Source organism: Odocoileus virginianus, chromosome 13 (genome assembly GCF_023699985.2).
Source record: "Odocoileus virginianus isolate 20LAN1187 ecotype Illinois chromosome 13, Ovbor_1.2, whole genome shotgun sequence".
NCBI classification, from domain to species: domain Eukaryota; kingdom Metazoa; phylum Chordata; class Mammalia; order Artiodactyla; family Cervidae; genus Odocoileus; species Odocoileus virginianus.
In genome coordinates this window covers 44,336,604-44,358,692 of record NC_069686.1, presented here as the reverse complement: position 1 = coordinate 44,358,692, position 22,089 = coordinate 44,336,604, and the positions used below count along the sequence as shown (strand labels likewise).

General features: G+C 37.7%; 1 protein-coding gene across 2 annotated transcripts in view; it reads left to right on the top strand.

Moving 5' to 3' along the window:
- Window positions 1-2,826: 2,826 nt before the first annotated feature.
- The window catches only part of KYNU (kynureninase), a 114,709-nt gene continuing 95,446 nt past the window's right edge, over window positions 2,827-22,089 (top strand). The window contains exons 1-2 of one of the 2 annotated variants that reach the window (XM_020876859.2): window positions 2,827-3,073; window positions 10,215-10,396. In XM_020876859.2, the coding sequence (XP_020732518.2) occupies window positions 10,228-10,396 (169 nt within the window). In that variant the 5' untranslated portion in view covers window positions 2,827-3,073; window positions 10,215-10,227. The remainder of the gene's footprint in view (window positions 3,074-10,214; window positions 10,397-22,089) is intronic. The other variant, XM_070476259.1, reaches the window with a different exon arrangement.

The following is a 22,089-nucleotide window of genomic DNA, read 5'->3' as shown; positions in this document are numbered from 1 at the left end:
CAGATGAGTCAGTTCTTCACATCAGGTGGCCAAAGGATTGGAGCTTCAGCTTCAGCATCAGTCCTTCCAGTAAATATTCAGGACTGATTTCCTTTAGGATGGACTGATTGGATCTCTCCTTGCAGTCCAGGGATTCTCAAGAGTCTTCAACATCACAGTTCAAAAGCATCAATTCTTCGATGCTCAGCTTTCTTTATAGTCCAACTCTCACATCCATACATGACTACTGGAAAAACCATAGCTTTGACTAGACAGACTTTGTTGGCAAAGTAATGTCTCTGCTTTTTAATATGCTATCTAGCTTGGTCATATTTTATTTCTACAAATCACTTCTAATAGTTGGACCTGAACAGACCACCAGTCAGCATCTTTGTCTTCAATCTCATTTTTACTTATTGAACATTTAGCATAAGAGTTTCATAGTTGGATCTATACCCTTGGATTCTTATAGGAATAGTGTGCCACACTGAATTTAATTTGATTAATAATACCACAAGCTCTCTCTGAAATATACCATATGTCAGGCACTGGCCCAGTCTTAGTGAATAAGCCCTGAAGAGTAAAGATAAAGTTCACAGTTTAAGAATTAGTTTTTGAGAGAAGAGAATTTCTCTCATATTCCAAATCATGAATTATGATGAAAAGAACTGAATCAACTTCTGAAAAAAAAATTCAACAGATATTTTCTTAGCTTTATTCATGGGCAATCTCATAGGAGGATAAAATCAAATTCTCTGCTTTTCAAGAAACATATGTTGCAGGTGAGATGTCATACATGGAAATTAGTAGACAGCTCAGAATTGGTACAACAGCTTAACCTGCCAACATTGCTTCTTTCATTTTCCAAGAAAAAAGAAATATAAGCTCATTCTGTTCTTCTGAAGTGGATCTTGCATTCACCACTCCCCCACGACTTGTTTTCTCACAACGCCTTTATATTTTTAGGTGCTTATGGGAATATTCCCTGGAGAAGACAATGGCACTCTACTCCCATATTCTTGCCAAGATAATCCCAAGGACAGAGGAGTCTGGAGGGCTACAGTGGTCGCAAAGAGTAAGACATGATGTAATGACTAAACAACAATGTGAATATTATAAAGATTGTATAATGGAAAACCATTATATCACCGGGTACAGAGAATATGCTTAATACTTTTAAAAAATGAATGAAGGAACTTTTTTTAAAAAAAGACAGATTTATAAAATATATGATATAGGTTGACAGATTAGACCTCCAAGTGAATTCTTTAAAAGTGGCTATATTAAACACTCGTTTTTAAGACAATATTTTGATGGAATGGTCTTTAACATTATCAAAAGACTTTAGAAGAAGTGTGAAAGCAAGACACTTTATCTCTCCTTTTGTATGTATCTATATCTGTCCCCTGTAGTTAAAGGAGTATAATTCTTCTACCAAAAATGACACAGACTTCACCCTCAGACTTACTTCCTGGATATTAGAACTTGGCAAATTATCTAACATTCTTACAGTACAAGGAATAAGTGAAATAGAAAAAAAAATACAAAATTTGAGATACTCTGGATTCAAAGTTCTATCCTTCCAACTTAAAAAAATTAAGACATTCTTTTTACTCTATCGTATTATTTTAATGATAAGATTCATGGGGAAAAACATATTTTCTTTTCACTGTACAATTACTTATACAAAAGTAATTTTGTATGTCTTTTACCCCTATTTCTTGGACACTGAGGGTAACGCTTTTGTTCTGGATCTTTTTTTTTTTCTTTTTTAAGGATGTGTTACTTATTAACTTGTGTGTCTTGGTACATTGGCTCTCTACATGCATTTTTCTATATATATCTCAGTAATCTCAGTAAATACAAGTGATTTAATTATTTAGCCCCAGTCTCTATCTTTGGTCTTAATTCTGAAACATTTTCTCATGGTTTTTAATACCTAAAAGGATATAAAATAAAAGACCCAAGCTTGGGAATAAACATAAAGAGATAATGAAGGTAGAATAATAGATAGCCCACAACCTTAAAGGAATAATTTCCATTTACAGTTTCCTACACTAGTTTCCACATGATCTTCTTAAACTGATTCTTTCTTCCTTGATTGTTTTGTTAACCATCTAGATTGATGATTTAGGACTTTTTAAAATCCACCTATTAGGCAATAAAGTATATCCTAGAAATGAGGGCCAATAGTAAACTTTCAACTAAAATGTTAATTCATTAAGTGTCAAACTCTGTTTTCAGACTAGAAACTAGTAGAAAATGCTTCTGACAGTGAGGTACTACCTCAAAATCCAAGTTTTCTGGATTACCTCCAGAGTTAGCAAATAACTTTTCTCCAGTCCTTGCTAAGTCACTTCAGTCATGTTCAACTCTGTGTGACCCCATAGGTGGCAGCCCACCAGGCTTCTCCATCCCTGGGATTCTCTGGGCAAGAACACTGGAGTGGGTTGCCATTTCCCTCTCCAATGCATGAAAGCGAAACGTGAAAGTGAAGTTGCTCAGTCATGTCCGACTCTTAGAGACCCCATGGACTGCAGCCCACCAGGCTCCTCCATCCATGGGATTTTTCAGGCAAGAGTACTTGAGTGGGGTGCCATTGCTTTCTCCAGTCCTTAGTGTATTTCATAGCCCAAAGCAAGGAGAAATGTGAATTTGGGGATTTAGTTCCTGGACAAACTAATTGGTTCAGCTCACACACAAAAGAGGATAATCCACTTACTCTACAAGATTATTATAGGATATTATTCACATCCCCAAAGATCTTAGTGAACAAGAAAGTGTTTACCTAAGTCTAAAGGGCAGGGTTTCATAGGGGACAGTGCCCTAAGCAGAGCCCCTAGTGTTTGAAATAGAGAGCAGGAGCAGCATTTTGTTTAGAAATCTGTCAGCGACTGGTGATTTACTGTCAGAATACACACAAGCGGGAAGAACTAAAATTAGCTCACAAATTCCCCATAGGGTGGAGTCTCAGCAGAAGTGCTTTGACTTTCTTACTCAGAAGTCTAGCCGATATTTGTCAGCTATTCTTGAGAGGTTTCATTTTGTGGAAGAGACACACTGGGAGCTGTGGACCCCACTGGAATCCGAATCGGTAAGTTCTGTGACACTGATATACTCTACACAAACTTACATTCAGTGATTTTTCTAAAGGGATCTTCTCTCTGCTAGAATTCTTTTTAGCAGTTTCTTCTGCTAGATTCTTCTCTTTCTTTTTTTCCCTCCAAATTATTTTCATAAAAATGGTGCAACACTCTAGCCTGTGGGTTAAATGAAGAGATTAAAAAATATATATAGTATGAAAGTATCAAAGTCAATAGTACCCTGTGATTCATCTACTATAAGATAGTTATAGTTGAATAAGTTAATCTTGATGTGGTGTGGATACTCGATCAGTCGTGTCTGACTATTTTGCAACTCTATGGACTGTAGCTTGCCAGGCTCCTCTGTCCAGGGAATTCTCTAGACAAGAATACTGGAGTGGATTGCCATTTCTTGAGTTTAAATGGTAAGATTAGATGAAAATTCAAATCCCGAAGTAAGCTTTTTAGATCCTGTGTTTTCTGGGGACTCTAGTTGTCTCATATTGCTATTAGTTATATTCAATTTCATTTAGAGAAGTGAAAATGTCTATTTCTTGAATAAGGTTTCTTCCCCTTTCACTTTGTGAAATGTCTGCCTAAGAATGGAAAGTTGAAATATTTTTTCCTATATAGTTAAAAGAGTTTACTTATTTTTTTCCTGATTTTATTTTGAGAAGGGAGAGGTATTTTTTAGGTAGTAATATTGAACCAAATGCCTTGAATTTATTAATGTGAAACTCAGCATGTAATTCATATAAGCTTAGATATAAAGTGTGCAGTTGTGTCAGTGATGTCTCTTCATTCCTCAATGATACATTTAAAGAACATTGTTCTCTGCACATATATTAAATAATACTCTCTTTCTCAAGCTATACACTTTCTTTATAATTTGCTTTGCCAGGTTCTAAACTTCGAACTCATGTGAATAATTTGCTCATTTCAGGCATGAAATCTGAAACTGTGTAAAGATTAACCACTGGGTGAGGTGAAAGTCCCTCAGTCATGTCTGACTCTTTGTGACCCCATGGACTATACAGTTCATGGGATTCTCCAAGCCAGCATACTGGAGTGGGTAGCCTTTCCCTCTCCAGGGGATATTCCCAACCCAGGGGTCAACTGTCACTTATTTAACTAGTTAATTTACTTACTAGTTAATTTATTTAACTATTTAATCTGAGAACCTGTGGGTGACTAGGAGATCTTGAATTCCGTGATTCCACAAAAATGTTTTTATAACTATAGAAGTTTCTTCTTTAAAACTTTAACTGTCTAAATAAAATTGAAAACACAATTTACAAAGTTTCCATTGAGGGTAAATGGCAATCTTCACCACAAGGTATTAATATGAAAAAAAAAGTTATGAGATTTTTATCTTTTTATTAAGAAATTTACTTATTTGATCCTAACTATGATCTTCTTGAAGTAGACTTAAAGACAGTTTTATATAAATTGTGGCATGGAAATTTTAGGTGACTTGCCTAAGACCATCTGTGTATATAACCACTTTTTAAATAAATAAATAAATAAATAGCACTAAATATATAAAATATAAAATTTGGAAGTTTTAAATTTGGCTTGAATTGCTTTATTTCAATATCAGAGCATGTCAATTTACCTGCAAGTCGTAAACCTAAACAAGGCATAACAATATGGTTTGTGAAGTACTAACTGACTTAGTGGCAAGGTGAGTGCAGAATTTAGCAGGAATCATTCATGACGAGTTAATAAATTGCCTTCTTAGAGTGAGGGTACTGTGAATTGTATTTACTCCTGTTGGGGGCTGTTGGCAGGGTGGCACCCATGGTGCCCTTCTGGAAAGAGTATTTCACCATCAAGTATCTTACTACCAGGGCAGGTGAGCTTTTGACACTCGGGCTGTGACAGGTATAGAAGCAGGCCTGGACTTCAACCTTGCCCTCACTAGGACTGAAAGGATTGATTAAAAAGAGTGGATGGATTTATAGCCTGTGGGGCTTTGCATAGTAAGTACAGGGGTTAAAAAAAAAAAAAAAGAAAGGAAGGAAGAAAGGGAATAGCCAAAGAAACACTGCAAAAAGAATAAAAAAATTAGATGGAAGAAATGAAAGGTTCAAGTCTTGTGTCAGGAATTCTTCTCTGCATATTCCACCCACATGCCCTGTCAATGACAAGTACAGCTTGATTCAGCTCCTCAGGCAAAGTGCAGTCCCAAATTGTGAGCTCTGTTATCTTTCTCTTTCATTTTTGTTTCTACTCTATTGATTCCAGAGATTGGTCTCAAAAGAGGGGAAACGACTCTAGTCCCTCAGAACTGGTACAGGGATTAAACAAGAAACAAATATAAAGAGGCCCATGATTTAATATGAATATCTTTTTTGTTAAACAAAAAAGTCAAATTTTACAGGGGATATGACAAGAGAAAATGAATATATCTTTGTTTAGGTAACCTATTAGAGTCTAGAGTCAGCCCTGATGAACTCACAAAGTGCTGACTCTCCAAAGGAAATCACGAATATAAGGCAAGCTCTCTTGATTCGGAGTCCCACTGAAAAAAATCTTTTTAAAATCACTTCCCCTGTGGTTGAAATGAGAAGGGTATTCCTAAAATAACAGTCATTAATCCTGTCAAATAATTCACCAAACTATTTTGTGTGTTTTATTCAATTGCCAGTTTAAGGGAATACTATCTTAAAGACACTGCTCAGGAATGGGATGGCTGCAAAGATAAATTACACAAGATTCAGTCCCCCGACTAAAATATAGTTCAGCACGATGGACCAGCAATTCAATCAAGCTATTGTAAGTAGCGAGTTTATAGTAAAGACACACTCGGTAGACAGAAAAACAGCTCATGGGATTCTTGGAACAGCCAAGAAGGCAACCCCCCCCAGGCCTTGTAAATAGTATGTTGCACAGGAAGATTCAATGACTTCCTGATTGGCTTGTCTTGTCACCTTTTCAGGAGCCATAGCTATTTTATCTTTGCCATCCACGTAACTAAGTGATTCTTACTTGTCTTTGAAGTCAGTTCATGTTTTAACAATCAGTGGTTCAGTTTGACTCCGAAAAAATGAGTCACTCATTACAATACTCCTTCCAAACCCTACCATTTTATTGCTTCTCTCTCTTAAATTTGTGCTTATTTCTAACTGAATAGCTATATCTCACAGCTCAGATTCCTGAAAGAATTGGATTATATGCTCAGCTAAACATCATCAGGACTATTGGGCTAGAGCTTTTATGAGCAAGTCACTCACAGACCATTGATAAAATAGTGCATTGTCTTTACTGCACCAAGTGTCCAGCAAAAGTCTGATCTACTATGACTAGGCAATTGAAAATGTCAAGCAGTAGTGCTATTTATTTTTATTTTTTTAAAAGATTTTTATTGTCTGCACAGCATGTGGAATCTTAGTTCCCCAACCAGGGATTGAACCCATATCCCCTGTGCTGGAAGCACAGACTCTTAGCCACTGGACTGCAAGGGAAGTCCCAGTAGTGCTATTTAAAAGGCAGGTTCCTTCATCAGAAAAGTATAGCTAGAAATGCAGATAAAATCAAGTTGTAGGCACGGCATGCATGTCTTTCCCATATATACATATGTATCTAAATAACTACAGTAACTAGCAGAATATATTATTATAAGAGGTGTGCTAACAAGTGTTACAGGTATTCAGAGGGGAAAAAAACTACTTTTAGCTCAGATAACATGACGGAACTCATGAAAAACAATGACATCTGAGTTAGGGCTATAAGAGTGACCAGGATTTCAATATGTAAAAGGAAAAGTAGAATATTTTAGGCAAAGGGAATGATAAAAATCATAGAGATAGAAAGTTTCATGAAGATGACAAATAATTTAATATGGTATCCATCCATCCATCCTACCATCATGTGCTCAGTCATGTCTTACTCTTTGCAATGTTATGGACTGTAACCCTCTAGGCTCCTCTGTCCACGGGACTTTTCCAGGCAAGAATGCTGAGTGGATTGGGATCTTCCTGATCCATGGATTGAACCCACAACTTCTGCATCTTCTGCATTGCAGGTGGATTCTTTACACTTTGAACCATCGAGGAAGCCCTAAAGTGTGTGCATGTGTGTGCTCAGTTGTGTCCAACTCCTTGCAACCCCATGGACTTTAACCCACCAGGCTCCTCTGTTCTTGGAATTTTCCAGGCTAGAATACTGGAATGGGTTGCTATGCACTCCTACAGGTGATCTTCCTGACCCAGGGATCGAACCTGTGTCTCTTGCTTGCATCTCCTGCATTAGCAGGCAGATTTTTTTTTTACCACTGTGCCACCTGGGAAGCCCCAATTTAGTATGGTCAGGTATTAAAAGAACAAAAAACTTTAATAAAATCAAATCAATTAACATTCTTATAAAAGCATGGATCAGAGCAGTTGAAAACTACTACGAGCACCAAAGCTAAAAATCATACACATTTAAAGTTCAGTATTCTTACCTTTGAATATAAAGGATGGCTCATCAGGGGAGACCACTGGCAACTGAGAAAGGAAGAGTTCAAATAAATAAGCAGGAGAATTTAAGTACAGAGCACAGGAGGTATGTCTACTTAGCTGGCATTGTAAAACATTCAGATATGCAACTCTTAATTGCCTAACACTGTGTTGTTTGGGGTGGCAGGAGAGAGAGTGAGGAGTAGGAGAAAGATGATTGAACTGCAATCTCTGTTAGTTTCCATTGGACAGAAGAGTTCTAAACTTTCTGTACTGTCTATGAGTTGAAAAGTACCAAACATATTTCATGATTCAATTCTCTCATGAGCTACAGACCAAACATCCAATGCTTGACATTACTACCTGGGATTCTTAATAATCATCTCAACATGATTAGGACATCTTAACATGTCCTAAACATAACTCTGATTTTCCTCCTGAATTTGTTTCTTTCCTAGGTGTTTCTTATTTCATCATTTTGAATATATTCACTCAGATCCCAAAGCCAAAGGTCACTCCTTTTCTTGTCCTCATCAGAGATAATTCCTTTACTTTTCTCTCCAAAATATACCATAAATCCACACAGTTCTTTTCCCCTCACCACATTTAGTTTGCTTTTCACTCTTATCAAAAGCAGAAAAATGATTTTTATTTAAAGTTATATCACTCCGCTATTCAAGACGCTCCAGTGGTTTCCCACTAAACATAGAAAAACAGCCAAACTCCTTCCAGGCCTTCAGAGTCATCATGATAAACTAGCACCTCCTCCTCTCTTATAGTCTTCCCTTCTCCCTACTTCCACGAGTTGAACAACCCAAACCTGTCTACACTTCAGGACCTTTGCACCTTTCATCACCTTCCTCCAGGTCTAGGTCTTCTTCACATGTCTGACAGGATTCAGAAATTCTCCTGTGTCCTTACCTAGGAGAGATGCACTTGACCCACCCCCTAGGTAGCAATTCCATGTCCCAGTGACTCTATCCCATTCTCTGATATCTCTACTCATAGCTTTTGAAACTATCTAAAGTTATATTAATTTATTTTTCCCTTCTTGCACTAAAAATTGAACTCAACAAAAGTCACTATTTATATACTTTGTTAGATGCTGCTGTTCTATAGTACTTGGAGCTATAGTACAGGTGCTCAATAAATATCTGTTGAAAGAGTAAAAAAATGGAATACTGTATACATGGGGTCAACAATAAAGTATTAAATAAAACTAGCTTGAGAAAATTTCTTGACACCCACCAGTCTCTAGCCACAGAGAGTGTTCTAGCAGGTTCCTAGATGTGTGTGTTAAATTAGATGCCAACCCCTCAGGCTGGAGTTTAAATATAAGCAGATGAGCCTCCTTGGCTAAGTCGAAGCACAACTGCCTGCCTTTGAGCCAGGCCCCGGGACAGGTAAGATTGAGCACCCAAGCCCATTAAAATCCATTACTCAGGCTCCTACTCTTTTGTATCTTGGGACTTCAGCCCTATTTGTTTTCACAATTTTATGTTTTGGGGGCTTATCTCCTAAATACATGTCTTAAAATTTGAAGTATCTGATGTGAGAGCAAAACCCTCGGTGCCTCAGGGAGAAGCTCCAGGCTTTGATTTCCTTCAGAAGGTGGGTCACCACACAGGCAAGAGGGGGTGTTAAGGTCAGACTGTATCCTAGCCTCTTCTACTCACTTCAGTGTGGTTTTCTCTTTGTTTTTCCAATGTGTAGTTGATGTTCAGCCAGCCTTTACGCTTTTGTTCAGAGGACATTGCTGCCTATGTGGCTTTAGACTCTGTGTCTATGGGGGTGGGTGAGTTCAGTATATACCTTCACTGCCATCTTGAATTGGAAGGCTGTACAATTCTTGCTCAATTAAAAAAAAAAAAAAACAAACCTGAAAATTTGGGAAATATAAATATTTTTTTAAAAAGAAATAGAAATCTCCATTGCCATTTATCCCTTTCAGAAATGTAAGTTTTCTTTCCAAAAATGTAGGAAGTGTTACATGATGATTAAATGAAGCAGGATGTGGTTTCAAGGAACACCAGAGGCCCCTGCTTTGTTCAAGGCTGGTCTATATGATTGCAAAAGAGCAGAAGTGTTTTATTATCAGCAGTTAGTAGATTCTTTGGTCTTCATATGGGAAAAAAATCACTAACAGTAAAGTATTTAAATATTCTTCATTGATATTGTTTTTTTATTGACAGTAAATAATTTGCTAGGGTTCTATTGTATATATTTTTAAAACTATGATCCAAGAATTATTGAGGATGGGAGAGTTGAGGAGAGCTAGAGAAAAGGAAAATGAGTTTAGCGGAGCACTGCTCTTCTACACTTTTCACAAAAGCCTCTTTATTCTCACCTCCTAGTAAGTAAGACATCTAAAGAAAAGACACCGACATTATATATGTTTGAAAATCATTAATTGGGACCATTTCTCGGAAAATAAAAATGGAAAGAGCTAACATTTATTGAAAGCTGACCTTGTCTTGAGCATCATTACCTAATTCAGCTGTTCCAAATCCCTAAGTTACTATTATTTTCATTACATAAGAAAAACCCAGGCATGGGTCTGAATTCCAGTTGTTAATTATCTCATTTGTGAGGTTGGGAGGACTAGAAACTTAGTTAAAACAAAAGGTGTTTTACCTAAAAGGCTAATTTTCTACTGAAGAAAAATTATGGTTGCTTGATCATTTTTAAATTTTTTCAAATGTATTTTTAGAGGAGAACTTGTAATGGAGCCTTCACCTCTTGAGTTACCAACTGATACACTGCGACGCATCGCATCTGAACTTAGATGTCACCCAACAGATGAGAGAGTTGCTCTCCGCCTCGATGAGGAAGACAAGCTGAGGCACTTCAGGGAGTGTTTTTATATTCCCAAAATGCAGGATCTGCCTCCAAGTAAGAACACTGGAAAGGGTTTTACTTTCCTTAATCAATTTATTATTATGTTTTCTACTGAATGTGTTTATCACAAATCTTGGGAAATCATTGTTCTGTTACATAATAGAGTCATTGCAATCATGTCTGCAAACAGCAGGTTCCTGATGGCATTAAATCAACCTGTCAGCCTAACTTAGTCACAGATCCTGTATGTTTCCTCTCCTCTGCTGAAAAGAAAAATACTTACAGTGTTCTTTTATTGTCATCTAGTTCTCAGAACAATAGAATGCCTGATTGAAAATTATAGCAGATGCATTTACTTGTTCTCTTACTCACTTAGAGCTCAAAACAATTCCTTTTCAATACAGTATTAGAATATCTCTTATTTTCTGGTACCTAGTTCATGACAGCACATTAGTCTAAGAGGGGATATTATTCTGGAACTTGGATATATTAGGAGGGATATTATATAGATATCAAACTCTGTGTGCTGTGGCATCTATAAGACTTAATAAATAAATAAAATCAATGCCTAAGAAATGCATATTGCTTTTAAAAAAACTTAATACTGAATCTGTTCTTGTTTTGGAAGATGTTCTGTTTAAAAAAAGAAACTGACTCTTATTTTGGAGGATGTTCTGTTTTAAAAAAAAGGTAACAGGTTAAAAAGATGAAACAATATTTTGTATCTGGCTTTGCTTCATTTTATGTCAATGAAAAAGGCTACCAGTTTGAATGGAACTGATCTACCAAAATGGATTTCACATACTTTATAATTCAGTCTCATTTCCTTTTTTCTTCATATTAAGTGTGGCAGGTACAATTCTGGATACTCGCAACCCAAGAGCATTACCTAATATGATTTTAAAATGAGATTAGGTCACATAACTTTCCTATTTGGCTTATATTTCATTATGCAACATGGGATGGCACCTTGTAGAATTATGGAAGGATACAATAAGAGGAGGGCTTTCCACCTGGCTCAGTGGTAAAGAATCTGCCTGCCCTGCAGGAGACACCAGAGATGTGGCTCAGTCCCTGGGCTGGGAAGATCCCCTGGAGAAAGAAATGGCAACCCACTCCAGTTCTCCTGCCCGAGAAATCCCATGGACAGAGGAGTCCTGGTGGGCTATAGTGCATGGGGTTACAAGAGTTGGACAAGACTGAGCATACACACACACACACACACACACACACTAAGAGGAAGGCTTATATCCAGTTTAAAGTTGCTTACAATCAACTGAGGAAGACATTGATGAGACCAGATAAAATGGAGTTGTAAGTGAACTGATCTGAGATCACAGGGAAAAAAAATCTTCTATGTCTTTCTGGAATCTAGAATGCAAGGGCATTTAGCTTTGAAACTTAAGGGATAAAAAGGAATATTAATGTGTAAAAATGATTAAATTAAGTCTAGGAATATTCTATCATGATGGAAAGGCAAGGGCATGGTAGCATACAGAACATAGTGTGGAAGTCTTTGAATATTCCGAGGACCCACTTAAGACACGTTAGATGGGGTGACCCTGTTGTCCCAATGCACTCTCCAGCCTCTGGACTACCTGGGGCTTTAATGAGCCCCTAGATGAGGGATGCTTCCCTGTTGGCTCATAGGGAAAGCATCTGCCTGCAATGTGGGAGACCCGGGTTCCACCCCTGGGTCAGGAAGATCCCCTGGAGAAGGAAATGGCAACCCACTCCAGTATTCTTGCCTAGAGAATCCCATGGACGGAGGAGCCTGGTAGGCTACAGTCCATGGGGTCCCAAAGAGTCGGACATAACTGAACAACTTCACTTTCACTTTCTTTCACTTAGATGAGGGATGACAGCAGAACCCCGGAGTACCACAGAGTTTATGACTGCCCTCCACACACAACAGAACTATAAATTGGGAATCAAGGCTCTAGAACTTTATGCTACTTATTGCAAGTTCTAATTTTCTTGTGATTAAAAAAATATTTTGTTCCTTTTCATGAATTATAAGAAAAACAGGCACCACAAAATAGGCAAGGAACAAAGCCTTTCCAGTGAGGGGAGATAATGGTATCAGAGACAAGGAGGATGAGAAAAGAAAATGGCAAGTGGCACATGGCAGCTGTAGCCTGGGCTGAGACTTCTTGGGAAATAATGCTAAATAATGGCTACATCTAGACACAATGGCTATTTCCTCAACATTGGAGGTGATACAATAGGAGTTTTGATTTCTTTGTCTGTCTTTCTTCAGTGTAATATCATTAGGGATTTGGGTTTTCAGGGACAAAAGTCTTTTGAAATGAATGCATAGACAGAAAGTTAAAATGCTATTTTGAATTCATCATTTTTTTCTGTTACTGAACTTAAGCCTCATTAACTAACATAACTCTCATCCTCATGCTGAGTCACATACTTTCAACAAATATTTATTAGTTACCTTGGCACAGTCCCCCTCATGCCTTGAAACATATTCACAGTGTTTATCCTGGGAGGCACTGTGGTCTGATTTTAATATAGATCAACATAGGGCTCTTTTAATAAGCTTTGAGATAATTTAATCAGAACCCAGATAAATGTAGCAATGCACATGTAACCACTTCATTATACTTAAAAGCTGACTCAAGTATCCTGATTATGGGTATCACATTTTTATAAAAGAAGATGAATTGATTTGGTAAAAATTCAATCAATTTAAACAAGTAATTTGTTAAAAAGTATAGTTTTGAATGATACAAATTTTTACTTCAGTAACCCCAAGAGTTTTTCTAAATTAGTTACTGTCAAAGTGTGATCTTCTGACCATCATGTGAAGATCACCAGGGAACTAACCAGCACTTGCCAGTTCTTGGTTACCACCCCAAAATTACTAAATCAGAGACTCAAGGGAATCCAGTCATCTGTACTAGCTCACTTTGGGTTGTGTCACAGAGAGTTAGATTAATTAATTTCTGCTCTCATTTTTCTCACTCTAGGAGTTCCTTACTCTGAAGTTCCATCCTTTCAACAAATATTTATTAAGTACTTACTCTGTTTGAGACACTATTCTCAAAACAGTTTATCAGCAGACTAACGAGCAACATCATCACATTCCTGAATGTTTTATTCTAGTATGAGGAGACCTAATAAACAAAATTATAAACAATGTAAGGTATACTCTGTCAGGTAGTGCTCTAAGAGTTATGAGGCCTGGGAGGGTGGGAGGAGTTTCATCTTACTCAGGGGCCTCAGGGAAGGAAACACTGATGAGATGGTATTTGAACAGAGGTTAAGAATTAAGTGAAGAAGTGAAACTCAAGAATATGGAGATGAAGATAAGCCTGATGTCTCCTTCAATTTGGCACTGCCAACCATTTTTAGTAAGTTAAATTTAAGCTATCTAAATAAGATCTGCTCTTATTCTGACTTTGTCATATTTAGCACTGGTTACATAAAACTGACATAGAAAACTGTCATGCTTGAGTTTGTATCCAGGGCTTTCACATAACATAATGCAGGCTCTTCAGTTCAGCTATTGGTAGCCTCAGAACAATGATGAGTAGGAGGTAACAGTAAACAAAATGAGGGAAAGTATGCTTTTCAACATAAACTGGAATGTTTTATTTCAGGAGAGTTAACATTGTGTTAAACAAAGGCTTTATCCAGTTATAAAAGACATATAGTTAGGACTATGTGATTTTTTTTTTCATTTATTTTTATTAGTTGGAGGCTAATTACTTTACAATATTGTAGTGGTTTTTGTCATACATTGACATGAAGCAGCCATGGATTTACATGTGTTCCCCATCACGATCCCCCCTCCCACCTCCCTCTCCATCCCATCCCTCTGGGTCTTCCCAGTGCACCAGCCCTGGGCACTTGACTCATGCATCCAGCCTTGGCTGGTGATCTCTTTCACCCTTGAGAGTATACTTGTTTCAATGCTATTCTCTCAGAACATCCCACCCTCGCCTTCTCCAACAGAGTCCAAAAGTCTGCTCTGTACATCTGTGTCTCTTTTTCTGTCTTGCATGTAGGCTTATCGCTACCATCTTTCTAAACTCCATATACATGCGTTAGTATACTGTATTAGCGTTTTTCTTTCTGGCTTACTTCACTCTGTATAATGGGCTCCAGATTCATCCATCTCATTAGAACTGATTCAAATGAATTCTTTTTAATGGCTGAGTAATATCCCATTGTGTATATGTACCAGGGCTTCCTTATCCATTCGCCTGCTGACGGGCATCTAGGTTGCTTCCATGTCCTGGCTATTATAAACAGTGCTGGGACGAACATTGGGGTGCATGTGTCTCTTTCAGATCTGGTTTCCTTGGTGTGTATGCACAACAGTGGGATTGCTGGGTCATATGGCAGTTCTATTTCCAGTTTTTTAAGGAATCTCCACACTGTTCTCCATAGTGGCTGTACTAGTTTGCTTTCCCACCAGCAGTGTAAGAGGGTTCCCTTTTCTCCACACCCTTTCCAGCATGTATTGCTTGTAGGCTTATGGATAGCAGCCATTCTGATTGGCGTGTAATGGTACCTCATTGAGGTTTGGATTTGCATTTCTCTGATAATGAGTGATGTTAAGCATCTTTTCATGTGTCTGTTAGCCATCTGTATGTCTTCTTTGGAGAAATGTCTGTTTAGTTCTTTGGCCCATTTTTTGATTGGGTCATTTTTTTTTTTTTTTTTCTGGAATTGAGCTGTAGGAGTTGCTTGTATATTTTTGAGATTAATCTTTGTCTGTTGCTTTGTTTGCTATTATTTTCTCCCAATCTGAGGGCTGTCTTTTCACCTTGCTTATAGTTTCCTTTGTTGTGCAAAAGCTTTTCAGTTTCATTAGGTCCCATTTGTTTATTTTTGCTTTTATTTCCATTACTCTCAGAGGTGGGTCATAGAGGATCCTGCTGTGATTTATGTCAGAGAGTGTTTTGCCTATGTTCTCCTCTAGGAGTTTTATAGTTTCTGGTCTTACATTTAGATCTTTAATCCATTTTGAGTTTTTTTTGTGTATGGTGTTAGAAAGTGTTCCAGTTTCATTCTTTTACAGGTGGTTGACCAGTTTTCCCAGCACCACTTGTTAAAGATGGTGTCTTTTTTCCACTGTATATCCTTGCCTCCTTTGTCGAAGATAAGGTGTCCATAGGTATGTGGATTTATCTCTGGGCTTTCTATTCTGTTCCATTGATCTAAATTTCTGTCTTTGTGCCAGTACCATACTGTCTTGATGACTGTGGCTTTGTAGTAGAGCCTGAAGTCAGGCAGGTTGATTCCTCCAGTTCCATTCTTCTTTCTCAAGATTGCTTTGGCTAGGAAATAGTCACAGATGTTCAAGAAACCCAGAGAATCCCAAACAGGATAACCCCAAGGAGAAACACCCCAAGACACATATTAATCAAATTAAAAAAATCAAACACAAAGAGCAGATATTAAAAGCAGCAAGGGAGAAACAACAAATAACACACAAAGGGATTCCCATAAGGATAACAGCTGATCTTTCAATAGAAACCCTCCAGGCCAGAAGGGAATGGCAGGGCATACTTAAAGTAATGAAAGAGAATAACCTACAACCCAGATTACTGTACCCAGCAAGGATCTCATTCAGCTATGAAGGAGAATTCAAAAGCTTTCCAGACAAGCAAAAGCTGAGAGAATTCAGCACCACCAAACCAGCTCTTCAACAAATGCTAAAGGATCTTCTCTAGACAGAAAGGTTGTATAAACACGAACCCAAAACAACAAAGCAAATGGCAATGGGACCATTCTTATCAATAATTACCTTAAATGTAAATGGGTTGAATGCCCCAACCAAAAGACAAAGACTGAATGGATACAAAAGCAAGACCCCTATATATGCTGTCTAGGACTATGTGATTTTAATAAGGACTTCCCTGTAGCTCAAAACATAAAGAATTTGCCTGCGATGCAGAATTCCATGACAGTGAAGCCTGGTGGGCTAGAGTTCATGGGGTCGCAAAGAGTTGGACATGACTGAGCAACTAACACACACACATGTGATTTTAATAATGACTTAAATATCTAATATCCATAAGAAAAGCAATGGAGAGTATCTCTTAATTAAAAGCTAAATTTTGTAGACATGTTGAACTTCTAGAGACAGTTGTATTCTGCATTTTAGGGAGGAACATAAGACTTATTTGTATCCTTCTCTTTTCTTTTGTATTAGGCTATCTGCTCCCTAGAAATAGAGACTGATTTCTCTATGTATGAGTGGGTGTCATCTAGGCAGACTCCAGTGGGAAGGCAGCCAATAAGGCCTTATCCTTCAGAGTGAAGAACATTTTGCAAGCTATATTTCAAATAATAGGAGCAGACAGGGTCAAAAAAGAAAAGTGTGTGTGTGCACTCTCCCTTGAAGAAAGCTCCCAGAAGTAGGCTTATTACATACCTACCTACCTGCCATGACCCCATCTATCTGCAGGGAAGACTGAGTGTAAAATATGATATTAACGCTTGTGTTACCAAACCAGGTTCATCTGCAGCATGACAAACACTGCGATACCGAGATTTGTAGCAAGAAAAGGGTTCTTCATGGCTGGAAAAAAATATTCCACGCAAACGGAGACCAAAAGAAAGCAGGAGTCGCAATACTCATATCAGATAAAATAGACTTTCAAATAAAGGCTGTGAAAAGAGACAAAGATGGACACTACATAATGATCAAAGGATCATATCATTCTTTTTAGATTTAAAAAGAAGATATAATAATTATAAATATATATGCACCCAACATAGGAGCACCGCAATATGTAAGGAAAATGCTAACGAGTATGAAAGAGGAAATTAATAGTAACACAGTAATAGTAGGAGACTTTAATACCCCACTCACAACTATGGATAGATCAACTAAACAGAAAATGAACAAGGAAACACAAACTTTAAAGGACACAATGGACCAGCTAGACCTAATTGACATCTATAGGATGTTTCACCCCAAAACAATCAACTTCACCTTTTTCTCAAGTGCACACAGAAACTTCTCCAGAATAGATCACATCCTGGGCCACAAATCTAGTCTTGGTAAATTCAAAAAGATTGAAATCATTCCAGTCATCTTTTCTGACCACAATGCAGTAAGATTAGATCTCAATTACAGGAAAAAAATTATTAAAAATTCAAACATATGGAGGCTAAACAACACGCTTCTGAATAACCAACAAATCATAGAAGAAATCAAAAAAGAAATCAAAATGTGCATAGAAATGAATGAAAATGAAAACACAACAACCCAAAACCTATGGGACACTGTAAAAGCAGTGCTAAGGGGAAGATTCATAGCATTACAGGCCTACCTCAAGAAACAAGAAAAAACCCAAATAAATAACCTAACTCTACACCTAAAGCAACTAGAGAAGGAAGAAATGAAGAACCCCAGGGTTACTAGAAGGAAAGACATCTTAAAAATGAGGGCAGAAATAAATGCAAAAGAAACTAAAGAGACCATAGCAAAAATCAACAAAGCTAAAAGCTGGGTTTTTGAAAAAATAAACAAAATTGACAAACCATTAGCAAGACTCATTAAGAAACAAAGGGAGAAGAACCAAATTAACAAAATTAGAAACGAAAATGGAGAGATCACAACAGACAACACTGAAATACAAAGGATCATAAGAGACTACTACCAGCAGCTCTATGCCAATAAAATGGACAACTTGGAAGAAATGGACAAGTTCTTAGAGAAGTATAACTTTCCAAAACTGAACCAGGAAGAAATAGAAGATCTTAACAAACCCATCACAAGCAAGGAAATTGAAACTGTAATCAGAAATCTTCCAGCAAACAAAAGCCCAGGACCAGATGGCTTCAGAGTGAATTCTACCAAAAATTTAGAGAAGAGCTAACACCTATCTTACACAAACTCTTACAGAAAATCACAGAAGAAGGTAAGCTTCCAAACTCATTCTATGAGGCCACCATCACCCTAATTCCAAAACCAGACAAAGATGCCACAAAAAAAGAAAACTACAGGCCAACATCACTATAGATGCAAAAATCCTTAACAAAATTCTAGAAAACAGAATCCAACAATATATTAAAAAAATCATACATCATGACCAAGTGGGCTTTATCCCAGGAATGCAAGGATTCTTTAATATCTGCAAATCAATCAATGAGATACACCACATTAACAAATTGAAAGATAAAAACCATATGATTATCTCAATAGATGCAGAAAAAGCCTTTGACAAAATTCAACATCCATTTATGATTAAAACTCTCCAGAAAGCAGGAATAGAAGGAACATACCTCAACATAATAAAAGCTATATATGACAAACCCACAGCAAGCATCACCCTCAATGGTGAAAAATTGAAAGCATTTCCCCTGAAATCAGGAACAAGACAAGGGTGCCCACTCTCACCACTACTATTCAACATAGTTTTGGAAGTGTTGGCCACAGCAATCAGGGCAGAAAAAGAAGTAAAAGGAATCCAGATAGGAAAAGAAGAAGTGAAACTCTCTCTGTTTGCAGATGACATGATCCTCTACATAGAAAACCCTAAAGCCTCTACCAGAAAATTACTAGAGCTAATCAATGAATACAGTAAAGTTGCAGGGTATAAAATGAACACACAGAAATCTCTTGCATTCCTATACACTAACAATGGGAAAACAAAAAGAGAAATTAAGGAAACTATATCATTCACCATTGCAACAAAAAGAATAAAATAGTTAGGAATATATCTACCTAAAGAAACAAAAGACCTATACATAGAAAACCATAAAACACTGATGAAAGAAATCAAAGAGGACACAAACAGATGGAGAAATATACAGTGTTCATGGATTGGAAGAATCAATATTGTCAAAATGGCTATACTACCCAAAGCAATCTATAGATTCAATGCAATCCCTATTAAACTACCAATGGTATTTTTCACAGAACTAGAATAATTTCACAGTTTGTATGGAAATACAAAAAACCTCGAATAGCCAAAGTAATCTTGAGAAAGAAGAATGGAACTGGAGGAATCAACCTGCCTGACTTCAGACTATATTACAAAGCCACAGTCATCAAGACAGTATGGTACTGGCACAAAGACAGAAATATAGATCAATGGAACAGAGTAGAAAGCCCAGAGATAAATCCACGAACCTATGGTCACCTTATCTTTGACAAAGGAGGCAAGGATATACAATGGAAAAAAGACAAACTCTTTAACAAGTGGTGCTGGGAAAACTGGTCAACCACCTGTAAAAGAATGAAACTAGAACACTTTCTAACACCATACACTAAAATAAACTCAAAATGGATTAAAGATCTAAATGTAAGACCAGAAACTATAAAACTCCTAGAGGAGAACATAGGCAAAACACTCTCTGACATAAATCACAGCAGGATCCTCTATGGTCCCAGATTTTAGAAACAAAAGCAAAAATAAACAAATGGGACCTAATGAAACTGAAAAGCTTTTGCACAAAGAAGGAAACTATAAGCAAGGTGAAAAGACAGCCCTCAGATTGGGAGAAAATAATAGCAAACAAAGCAACAGACAAAGGATTAATCTCAAAAATATACAAGCAACTCCTCCAGCTCAACTCCAGAAAAATAAATGACCCAATCAAAAAATGGGCCAAAGAACTCAACAGACATTTCTCCAAGGAAGACATACAGATGGCAAAAAAAACACATGAAAAGATGCTCAACATCATTCATTATCAGAGAAATGCAAATCAAAACTACAATGAGGTACCATTACACGCCAGTCAGGATGGCTGCTATCCAAAAGTCTACAAGCAATAAATGCTGGAGAGGGTGTGGAGAAAAGGGAACCCTCTTACACTGTTGGTGGGAATGCAAATTAGTACAGCCACTATGGAAAACAGTGTGGAGATTTCTTAAAAAGCTGGAAATAGAACTGTCATATGACCCAGCAATCCCACTTCTGGGCATACACACTGAGGAAACCAGATCTGAAAGAGACACGTGCACCCCAATGTTCATCGCAGCACTGTTTATCATAGCCAGGACATGGACATGGAAGCAACCTAGATGCCCATCAGCAGATGAATGGATGAGGAAGCTGTGGTACATATACACCATGGAATATTACTCAGCCATTAAAAAGAATTCATTTGAATCAGTTCTAATGAGATGGATGAAACTGGAGCCCATTATACAGAGTGAAGTAAGCCAGAAAGATAAAGACCATTACAGTATACTAACACATATATATGGAATTTAGAAAGATGGTAACGATAACCCTATATGCAAAACAGAAAGAGACTCAGATGTATAGAACAGACTTGTGGACTCTGGGAGAAGGCAAGGGTGGGATGTTTCAAGAGAACAGCATCGAAACATGTATATTATCTAGGGTGAAACAGATCACCAGCCCAGGTTGGGTGCATGAGACAAGTGTTCGGGCCTGGTGCACTGGGAAGACCCAGAGGGATCGGGTGGAGAGGGAGGTGGGAGGGGGGACCGGGATGGGGAATACATGTAAATCCATGGCTAATTCATTTCAATGTATGACAAAAACCACTGCAATGATGTAAAGTAATTAGCCTCCAACTAATAAAAATAAATGGAAAAAAAATAAAAAATAATAAAAAATAATATTGAAAAGAAAAATAAAAAAAAAAAAAGAAGAAAAAAGAAAAGGGTTCTTCATGAGAGAGTGAAGCAAGGAGAAAGCTGAAAGTGAAAGTTAAGTCACTCAGTCAGGTCCAACTCTTTGCAACCCCGTGGACTATAGCCCACCAGGCTCCTCCATCCATGGGATTCTCCAGACAAGAATACTGGAGTGGGTTGCCATTTCCTTCTCCAGGGGATCTTCCTGACCCAGGGGTCGAACCCAGGTTTCCTGCATTGCAGGCAGACGCCTTAACCTCTAAGCCAACCCTCTTCCCTGAAGGTGAAGGGTTTTAGATACTATGAGATAAAGAAGCAGGGTAGTCTGAGGCAGGGGGGAGGGGTGAAGAAAGGTAATTGGAGATAAGAAAAAGTGAGGTAATGATCCTGCAGAGGCACAACTGAGCTACATTCTTTTTTCATGGGACACATGTTCAGAAAATGGTGAGCTTAGCATAACCTGAAGGGGGACTTTTTAGCCCTCTGACATCAAAAGTTCACCTATCAGATTCTGGCACATGCCCAGTGATCTCAACCAGTTTTAAATGATTTGAGCTCAAACTGGCCTGAGTTGACTCCAAGTTCCTGAATGAAAACTTGGGAAACCATGTTATCATTTCAGCTACATGCTACTTAGAGGACATGTAAGTGTGTGTAAAAAAACAATGAAAGCCAGCTTAACTGGTAAAGGCAGATTATAGCTTATTATTCATTAGGCAAGTTATCATTTAATGGATCTAACTGATGACTACTCTGTTTCACTTGGAAGCCACAAGTTTACTGTTCTGCTTTGTTCCTGATAAGAGGATTATGTCTAGGCCTTCTGGAATGTGACTATATGACTGACTGGCACATACATTATTAATAAAATGAAATACATAAAGATCATCAGTTCAATTCAGTTGCTCAGTCATGTCCGACCCCATGGACTGCAGCACGCCAGGCTTCCCTGTCCATCGCCAGCTCCCAGAGTTTACTCAAACTCATGTGCATTGAGTTCGTAATGCCATCCAACCATCTCATCCTCTGTCGTCCACTTTTCCTCCCACCTTCAAACTTTCCCAGCATCAGGGTCTTTTAAAATGAGTCAATTCTTCGAATCACGTGGCCAAAGGGTTGGAGTTTCAGCTTCAGCATCAGTCCTTCCAATGAATATTCA